Source organism: Oryzias melastigma, linkage group LG1, assembly GCF_002922805.2.
Source record: "Oryzias melastigma strain HK-1 linkage group LG1, ASM292280v2, whole genome shotgun sequence".
NCBI classification, from domain to species: domain Eukaryota; kingdom Metazoa; phylum Chordata; class Actinopteri; order Beloniformes; family Adrianichthyidae; genus Oryzias; species Oryzias melastigma.
This window is the reverse complement of record NC_050512.1, coordinates 4,125,290-4,135,482: the sequence shown is the minus strand read 5'-3', so window position 1 is coordinate 4,135,482 and position 10,193 is coordinate 4,125,290. Positions and strand designations below refer to the sequence as shown.

The window sequence follows — 10,193 nt, the reverse complement described above, 5'->3', positions numbered from 1 at the left end:
TGAGTTAGCTAAGACACTTCTTCATCACGAATGCACAGAATATGATTGGATACATTTATCACATGGAAAGCACAGGAAGGCATGGAATCTAAACGTATTAACCCCCTCCTTTTGATCGTATTTGCAGGGTGATTGTCATGGACAGAGGCCACATTTCTGAGATGGACTCTCCGGCCAACCTCATCACGCAGCGGGGGCAGTTCTACAGGATGTGCCGGGAAGCTGGGCTGGTCTAGCGCTCCCCCTCCCGGGCCTCATACCAAAGAACTAATAATCTGGTTTACATTTGTAGCCAGTTATTTGTGTGCCTCCTAAACACAAGTTGAACGGGGCCTTTCCAAGCTTTGTGGCAGCTCAAACCCCTCTCTGCGAGGACATTGTCGTTTAATCTCAAAAGCAGCTGCAGCAGCAGTCTCCACGGTATTTGTTGGTTTGTAAAACACAAGGAAGTCTCGTCCAAAGCTGGAGAGAGACTTGTGATGACCTCCAATGAAGAACTCTCAGCTATAAATATTACACATAGAGTGCTGGAACAAGTTAGTCTTAAAGCCAAAGTCTGGAATGAGAGGGTACCACAAATCTTGATGATTTTCCTCTTACGAATGAAAGCTATATTATTTTTTTAGTTTTTTAAGTGTTTATTAAGCACATGATGTGTTTTTGATGTTTTCTCAGGCTTGGACTTTTGATGTTTACTCTCATTTTGTAATCTACACCAAAAGACGGGGCACTTTCAGATATTTTTTTTTTGCAAACTGACAGAAGTTTATATCTATTTTATGTTCCTTTCCCAAAAATTGGGACAGGAAATGTTCTGACACAGTAACCTTCAAAAGGTTTATGCTGGCGAAAGCAGGCACAGTTGAGGTTTTACAACCTTCCAAATCTGAGCTTGAGGCCATTTTTAAAAGTCAGGTAGAGAGAGAGGAAAACACTGAAGTGAGCCAAGGCATAAGCAATCGTCCAACTATGCTGTGGCTGTTGTTTATTTCTGTCTAAGTAAACACATTAAAAAAAAAGCCAACGGAGAACTCGCTGGTTAGCTTTAACCTGACACCGGTTGTAAAAACCGCCTTGAATGAAGAGAATGCCTCTTGAAACAATGGTGATTATGCTCCATGGGAGTGTCTCTGCATGCGGCGCTGGAACTCAGGCCATACCCAGAGAGGAGGAAATCAGTATTGTTCTTATGGTGCTGACATGACAGGCTGTAGATAGTTCACATGAAGCTTTGAGTCAAAGAACAGCCCAGAGAGAAGAGGCCTTTCGTGTTTTTGTCTTACTGGTTTAGACAATATATTGTAAGAAAACCGAAGTGTTTATTTATGTCAAATGACAAAATGCATTAAGTGTCCTTAAAATAAAGAGGACAATATTGTATTTATACTTTTGTAACAGGCTTGATCATTTTCATTGATCTTTTAGTATTGTGTACTGTAAGTGTCATACATTATGCTGGATAATAAAAGATTTATGTATCAAAATTCAGACTCAGAGATTACAGGAGATTTTTTTTCTTGTTTGAATCAATGATGATGTATTTAAGCAAATCTGTGTCATGGTTTGTGGCCTTTAACATAGAAAATGTCTCACTTCCAGCTCCAGCAAAATGAAGTCAATTCAGTCGTCATTTTTCTACGGTACTGGCGTTGCCATGTTGGAGCCAGATGAAAGTGATTGGTTGGAGTCAAGTTTTTTAAATTTTATTTTATTTTTTGTTTTATTGGGAAAGCATTTTGAAATGTTACAACTTTTCAACAAGTTGAATACAAAGAGTTGCTTTTCCATTTTTAACATTTTTATAAAAACATTAGAACTTTGCGGTGCAGGGTAGACCAATTACCTCCATCTTTCATGTTATTCACATAGATTTATAGATCAACTCACATGTGTTTTCATTCTACATAATATATGTAACGGTTGGCTTAATATACTCCATCTACTTGGACCATGTCCTATAGAATGTATCCATTTGCATTTTCAGAGAGAAAGTCCCAAGTCCCATTTTTAAGGTCTGAGTAAAGTTTTTAGAAGTCCACATCTCTTCTACTAAAAGCGGGTCAGGAGAATCTGTCAATCAAACATTCGAAGTGGGGCCAGCGGGCAACACATGCTTTTACTGAGGTATCTGATTGGTCAGATTATAACTTGAATAACTTGTGATGAAGAAATAATGTCAATGAAAAAATAGGATTTAGAATGAAGATGTTAAGAAAAATTTATCAGAGCAAGAATTGTTCTTACAAATATTGACTGATAATGACAATAGCTGTTTATTTCTCTGTAGAAGTCTATGGGATGTTGGCTCCCTAGAGCCAGTGGAGACTTCCTGTTTAGACCGCGAGGGGGGATTGGTCACTCCGTCCAGTTCTCTATATACAGTCAGTGGACAATACTTAGAATAAAAAATGACATGAAACAAAACCGAATTTAAACAGAAGAAAGAAATTGCTAAAAAATAAAGCAAAATTACTGAAATTTGACTACAGATTGGGATCAGGTTCAAGCTGTTTTATCATGGTTTGGATGGAATGGGGAACAAAGGAGAAGAGATCCTGAGGGTGATAAAGAGAGTCAGATAGGGTGATAACTCTGAAGCTGTAAATTAAAGGTGTGATATTTTCACTAGGGGAATGTAACCATTAATTGATTAATTAATTGATTAATCAATTTCAATTCCTACGATCCAACCAGATTGGTATGTCTGAAGCAAGTTGTTATTCAAATTTAATAAACTAATACCTTTAAAAAATCGCATCAAAATTAAGTAAATTAACAAATACCATTTGGATTGACTGGATTGGTTTATTTTGCCGTAGCTTAAAAACAACCAGGGTCAAAGCGGACAACACACATGGTGCAGAAAAAACTAAGGATGGACAAACAGGACAGAGAGGTGGATCTGTAGAGGTGGGGCAGAGAAACAGACATAGAATGATGTGCAGCGGGTTAGGATCATCAAGGACAGGGATGGAAATGTGATGACGGGTTCCACAAGTGTAGTGGAAAGATGGAAGGAGAAATTTAAAGAGCTAAGGAAAATGTTAGAGATTTCTATATTATTACAAACTATTCTGGTATTGTGTTTCAAACTACATTTTTAACATAATATTTGGATTAAAACTGTTTGTCTCTCCAGTCAGACTATAAAAACATATAAATTAACTATTAAATTATTTATAATCTTAAAAAAACAAGTCTTAAATTACTGAATTTGAGATGATTTTGTTCAATCTTTATATTTTGATCTGTATTTGTTCATATTGGCTGCAATTACATTTTACTTTTTTAATTTATTTTATGTTAAGCAGTCATTTTCAATCATATTCAATCGTTGAATAGAAAAAATAAAGGCTGTGAACGTCCCCAGTTGCAGTGATAACTCTCCACCAGTAGATGGCGGTAGTCAGTAAGCCTGAACGGGTTTGGTTTGTTTACATCCGGAACAATGGAGACCATCATGGAGCTCAAAAGCGGTGAGTTTCACATTTACGCCGTTTTATCCTTTAATTTTTACCAAAGTGAAAACACAAAGTTTGCAGCAACAACAACACTTTGCTAAAATCACGAATGTGATCAAGAAAACTTTGTTTTTTCACATTTTATCAAGAAATAAAGTAAGAAACGGTGTAACACGAATGGTTCTTGCTCCTTAAGTTAATTAAAAACATTTGACGTTTCAAACTTTGTGGACATTCATTGAAGTTAATAAGTAAGAATACATTTCGTTTTTCTGTTTGCATTTCTCGTGTGGCTTGTCTCTTTATTGGTGTTGACAGTGAGCTGTACTTTTTGTGATTAGCCATTTTAAATAAAGTTTTTATTACCACCTAAAAGTCTTATTCAGTCGTTTACCTCGAGGCTGTGATGAGGTGGTACAGCGGAGCGTGTCCACATAGAAATGAATGTTAAATGCAGGAGTAACCGAAGGAGGTTCTGCTTTAGCCTCCTCCTCTGTAGTTTGGCTGTTGTGGTCTGACCATTTGACCAGCTTTTCTTTTGAAAGCAAGCTCGAGTCTTTGTTATATAAGTTATATGGACACATGGGTCAGAACCATTGACTGTATCAGAGAAATGGACTGAGTGACTCCTCCCCCTTGATGTTCCAAGCAGGAAGTATCTGCTAGCTCCATGAAGCCAAACTCCCATAGACTTCTGCAAAGAAATAAACTGATATTACAATATCATTATTTTGTCAGAATAACCATTTTTGCTTTGATAACTTTTTTAATACATTTACTTAATAACCCAATTTCTTTTTTCATGCTATTTTTTTTAAATTATTTTTATGGCTAGTCATTCAAGTTATAAACTGGCCAATCAGACGTCTCAATAAAAGCATGTTATGCCCGCCGGCCCCCACCTCAAATGTTTGAAATGTCTATTGCTTCAAAGTGGAAAGGTTGTTGACTCCCAACAAGCCTACTACTGATAGAAACTCACATCAGTTTGAACCACTCACTGCTCACTTTTGACTCCAAATGGTGGCGTCCGTATTGCAGAAAAATGGTGACCGAATTGACTTAATTTTGCTGGAGGCGGAAGTAAGGCATTTTCTATGGGTGACGGCACACTCACTCAGTCCAGTTCTCTTATGCAGTCATTGGGCAGACCAGCCTGACGTAATGATTGTTTCAGCCATCAGGGAGACTCTAGAGGCTCGCGGCGTTCTGCCCGAACTAAGGGCGCGCATGCGAGCGGAAGTGTTCAGTGCCCTGGATGAGCAGCACGAGTCTCAACCGCCGCTGTCCCATGAAAACCTGATCATCAACGAGCTCATCCGGGAGTACCTGGTGTTCAACAGGTACAGGCACACCGCCTCCGTTCTCACAGCAGGTGAGCTGAAACGCCGTCATGGTCGCTGAGCGAACATCAGGAGGCAGAGTTTTATTTAACGGGGACTGATTTAAGTTCCAGTGTCTTAAAGTGAACTCAGGGGCGGAGCTACAGCAAAAATCCTCCCCCACCCCAATTTTTGATTAAATATTAGTATAATTATTGACAATGGTTAAGAAACATCAATATAACTTTTTAAGCAGTGTAAAATTAACAAAAGCAACACTCTGAAATGAAATTTGAGCCCCTCTAATTATTTGCTACACCCCTGTACTGTGAATTCTGGTTGATCTTAGCCATCAGCACCCTGAGCTTAGCCAAAATCAAGGCTGTGTCCTTGCTTTCTCAAGAGGAAGTTCTTATTTTTTGGAAAACCCATTCATACCTCATCAATAATAACACTGTTTTTGATCGTTTCATATTCCACTCTGCTGTTCTCATTTACCACCCCTCCAAAGTCTTCTTACCCCCATATAAATGTTCTAGCCCCTCCCTGACAGAACTGTTTTCTAACCATATCTGTCTCATTAGAGTCCGGGCTACCTGAAGCTAACTTGGACAGACAGTTTCTGGCAGACGAGCTGAAGGTGTCACAGGATGCGAGCTCCAAGTCTGTGTAAGTCTGTAAATCTGTGTTTGTGCTTTTCAAAAACAGACTCTATTAGTGTGGAAAAGCAGTGCTTGTTCAGGCTTTTGAAGGTTGCAGTGTGTGAAATGTGCCCTCTGAGTTAGATCCCTGCCGGAGGAAGCAGAGCTCAGGAGCGACCAGTGTCTTAAAGACCTACTCCAATGAAAAATGTGTTTTTGGAAGAATTTAAGGTTAAAATTAAAATTTAATTTTTTTTTTCCGAGGTGTATCTGCATTAATTTCCCCCTTCTTTATCGTCCTCATATCTCATGAAAAAATAAAGAACTTTTTTTTTTAAATAAAGTTGCTTCTAAATGAATCCGAGTGAGTCACAGTGATTGTGGAAATGAACCAGACCAACCCACTTGGCTTCACAGACAGACGTCACCGCAGCTACAAACTCAAACCTGAACTTTTCTGAATCTATTTGGCCATCATTTGAGCGTGGACTTGTTCATGATTTTTACCTTTTTCCGTTTCAGGAAGCAGAACTCTTCCTATCAACCCACTTCCCACATATCTATGAATGTAAGAACAGGTGGAAGATGCTTAATCAAACCCTTTCATTCACTCTTCTTTGTGTGCAGACCTCTTCTGTATGGCCTGGTGTCTCACTTCATGAACAGCGGTGATGACAGAGGACGGGTGTTTCTCCAGGGAGGAGCTTCTGTAAAACCACCTCCAGGAGCTCCTCAGTGAATACTGAAGTTTGAAGAAACTCTGGTTTTTAGTTCCTGTTCAGAAGACATTGCAGCTGATGCATTCAAGGGTTTTAAAAGTCCTTGTGTAAAATATTGAATGTTGTCATTTATGGTTTTGTCTTAAGGATAAATCTGCTGTTGCTGGTTTTAATATCTGTTGCTCTTAGATGTTTAAATTCATAAAAATGTTTTTATATATTTTGAGATGTTAAAAATAAACTTTTGTGCCAAACGCTGAGCCAGTTTTATTGCTGTTTTCCTTCTTTGCCTCTTGGTGGCAGTGTTACCACATTTAGACTAATTAAGACTTAAATATCTGTATATAATCTGTTAAGTCTCTTACTTTGTTAATTAAAATTTTCAATTTTACACATCTATATCTTTCTATGTATGTATTTTTTAATAGATTTATTTCGATTATGAAGCAGATTAATCACAACAGTGTTTTTACCTAAATGTCCTCCAATCATCTGAACCCCTTTCACACAGAACATCAGTTGTGTGCTTTAAAACTGAAAATTTCTGCTATTGTGTTCTTTAGCTCGAGCGTTACAAACTTTTGCAGAGATCCCAAAGTTTCTGTGTTCTAAATTCCAGAAAACGTAAACATTTTATTAACATACAAACAAGAACTGTAAACTTATAATTGGAACTTGACCATAGATATGGAGGGATGTGTGACTGATTATTTCAATTCCTTTAGGTTTTATGTAACTAAAATAATAGCTTTCTGATAATGAAGACTAGTTTGTAAATCTAAGCTTACTAAAATATGTTGGTTTTTTTTCTGTAAATGTGTGATACTCTCCACAGTGTCGTCACTCCAAACTAATGTGCTTGTTGTGTATCTCACATCATTTTTAGCCTTTAGTTTAAATTCAAATTGATGGACATGACATCCATCCACTTTTGAATTGTTCGTACAAGTTCATGTTCCGCTTTAGAAGAAGTTCATCATATTTAACAGGAGTCAGACATGGTGTAATGTCAATAAACCCTTTCATCTCCAGACGGTTTCCTCCACCTGCTTTCATTAGACCGTAGTGCTTGGAGGTAAGTTCTTTAAAAGTGATGGTGTGAGCAGCAGAAGTTGAACATGTAGCTGGCTGTTTGCCCTTTAAACAGTAGCACCTCCTCACTTAATAGATTGTTTGCAGAAGAAGCAGCTGGATAAACATTATCCTCTTCGGCTGGGATTATTGATGTATTCTTCTGGATTCAGGTCAGTCCATAAGAGTCAAACGCGTCTATGAAGATTTCTTCTTTCCAATCAATGACCATCTTTGGATATAAAAATTGAAAAAAAATTTTTTTTAATTCAACTTCTTTTTTAAGTGTTGTGTAATGCTTCTCGTTTAAACTCCATTTCAGACAATGTATATTTTAATGTCTAGTTATCCTGTGTTTGACATGTTTTTATGGATGTAAACTTCTGTTGATTGAGTTCATTGCACACTAATTATTTTTTTTCTTGATTGCTTGAAATAAAACATTTCTAATCAAATCAAATTTAACCCGCCATTCACACACACGGAAGCTTCTAAACAATAATAGAAACCTAGTTTGTATTTTTTGGTGCAACTGGTGTAGCAGGAGGGTGTAGGTCTGAAGTAACAAGTAAACTTGGCCTACCTATATAAAGTCCTGATATGTCCTGCTCAACATGTGGACTCAAAGCTTCATTTTTACATTAAATCTCCCTGAGGAGACACCATCTCAAACTAGAACAGGGGTCAGCAACCTGCAGGTCCACATGCGGCTCTTTTACCCCTTCATTGTGGCTCGCTGTGGTGGAAGAAAAATAAAAATCTTTTTTTTTTTTTTTTTTAATTTTATAAAGAAACTGTAAACAAAGTAGTGAAGTAAAAAAAGTAAACCAGCTCAAGCCTTTTTTAACTCATATCACAAGTCAAACGAAATCATTTCGACAGATTTTTTGTGGCGTTTACCACTGAAAAGCCATCAGAGGTCACTCAGCACAACCGATACTGAGGAGCACCGGATAATAAGGCGTATTTTTTTAAACAAAATCAAGGATTTATTATTATTATTTATTTAAAGTTTGAGTACTCATAAATACTTACTTAAAACAATACCAAATACTCATTTAACCACTATATGCTAAGTGTTAATACACATATATACAGTATCTCACAAAAGTGAGCATGCCCCTAACATTTTTGCAGATATTTATTTTTCCTTTTTCATGGAACAACACTGCCAAAATGAATTTCTGGCACAATGAGAAGAAGTCAGTTTCCATCTTGTATAGCAGTGTATAGTTGTTTTTTTTTCCTGCAAAATAAATCATAAATGAGGCATCAATAGCCAAACTCCTGGCACTTTTGTGAGATACTGTACATTTGTGTGCCAATAATGTACTTTTTTACCCATACATTTATATTTCCAGCTCGAAAAGGGTAAATACCATTTAAAGTGTGCCTTGTGGTTCAAAAAGGGTCACTTAATTAATTCTGGATTTATTTATTTATTTAATTAAGTTTTTTATTTGGTAATTTGTATACATTTAATATTTCATAACCTTTAAATGATAATCTATAATCAACCGAAAAGGAATGGGCTAAAGCATGATCAAAGCCCATCCAAAAAATACAACTTACACAGAAACAAAACTTAACATCAAGTTGACAAATATGCCGCAAACATAGAAAACAAATTTTTTTAACCAAATACATATTCTTATATACAAGTTCATAGACATATACATACTATATACATATATTACAGCTCCATAAATACATAATCACATATGTATTTACTGAAACAAAATTAAATTTCACTCGTATTTTATCAGATTATTTAGTTAGATTTACTCATTTCTGGCTGAGTTGGACAAACAGTAAAATAAACAGTTTTTATTTTATTTTTATTTTATCTCTGCTGACATTACACTACTTTGAGATTATATGTGACACAAGGTGTCTTTTATTTTGAAAGGAAGTCATGTGACCTAAAGTAAAAAGTTATGAACTACAAGTTTAGGTTTTGTTTATGAAAAAAGGGGTTTATTTATATTTATCTTTGTAGTAAAGACATCATAAATACAAATCAGTGTCTTGTTTTTTAAAGTTAAGTGAGACTTTGAGGCTCCTACTGGGTTGTGGTCATTGAAAAATTGATTTGTTAAAGGTTGCATAAAGAAAAACTCCAGCTAGTTAAGGAAATGTTCAGTTTGCCAGAAGTCCTCCGGGTTCCTAATCTTACTGATCACTATTCCCCCTAATAAAAAGAGAAATTGAAGAAATATTTTCCCTTTTGAAGTACACAATGGTCCTAAAAGGTGAATCTTTCCCCATGTAACTCAGGTAATCTACTGATCCTCCACAACTCGCTGTAGCGTAATGATCAGGACGGTCCCCAGGGAAGCAACTATGTTTAAACATTGCTGTTGCACCATATTTAGTCACTGGGGCCTGGCGTTGATGCACTAAAGTTACACAGAAAGCTGCTGAGATTCCATACAGAAGCCACTCTCCTTATATGGCACGTACTGCAGCCTCCCTGTTCTCCTCATCCCTCCCTCAGTCCGTGTCCCATCCTGTCTCTGCTGAGGTTTCCAGGCTGTCTGTCTGTCTGCCTGCCTCTCTCATATCCCTATGGTGTTGGCAGAGGACTCTAAAGGCACTCCACGTTGCTCCTCAAGTCCATTAAGCTTCACACATCCACACACCAATGCAGGGCTCTGCTTCTGGCACAGCGCAGACTGCAGCTTTCACCCCGAGCCGTGATTTACTGCAGCTAATAGAACGGTGTCCTTATATAGGAAGTTCCAATGGAAACAGAAGGGATGCAGCGGGAAAGCGATGGAGGGGGGATGACTGTTTGGATAGTGAAATGTGATGTGAGCAAGGAAAGGACACATGAGTGGGATCTGCATAATTCCTGATGTGAAAGATGAGATTTGTTTTTGAGGGAAACTCTCCAGACAGTTTACAGTAAAAGGGAAGTCCTGTGCTCAGCTGGTTCGCCATATGAGGAGAGGGAACACATGAGATCATCTAGATATA

General features: G+C 37.3%; 2 protein-coding genes across 2 annotated transcripts in view; both read left to right on the top strand.

The window, feature by feature from the left end:
- Positions 1-1,488, top strand: part of abcc6a (ATP-binding cassette, sub-family C (CFTR/MRP), member 6a) — a 29,512-nt gene extending 28,024 nt beyond the window's left edge. The window contains exon 31 of the mRNA XM_024259857.2: positions 128-1,488. Within this exon, the coding sequence (XP_024115625.1) occupies positions 128-236 (109 nt within the window). The 3' untranslated portion in view covers positions 237-1,488. The remainder of the gene's footprint in view (positions 1-127) is intronic.
- Positions 1,489-3,341: 1,853 nt separating this feature from the next.
- Positions 3,342-6,403, top strand: cep20 (centrosomal protein 20). Its single transcript, XM_024259858.1, has 4 exons — positions 3,342-3,476; positions 4,639-4,836; positions 5,368-5,452; positions 6,052-6,403. Exons 1-4 carry the CDS (start codon positions 3,449-3,451, stop codon positions 6,161-6,163), a joined length of 423 nt encoding a protein of 140 aa, XP_024115626.1. The 5' UTR covers positions 3,342-3,448; the 3' UTR covers positions 6,164-6,403.
- Positions 6,404-10,193: the final 3,790 nt, after the last annotated feature.

Bases quoted from the DNA above. Each gene is read 5' to 3' on its own strand.
- cep20 (XM_024259858.1), top strand. From the start codon at position 3,449: ATGGAGACCATCATGGAGCTCAAAAGCG. The intron at 4,837-5,367 runs GTGAGCTGAAAC...CTGTCTCATTAG, and splicing joins CGCCTCCGTTCTCACAGCAG to AGTCCGGGCTACCTGAAGCT. The intron at 5,453-6,051 runs GTAAGTCTGTAA...CTTTGTGTGCAG, and splicing joins GATGCGAGCTCCAAGTCTGT to ACCTCTTCTGTATGGCCTGG.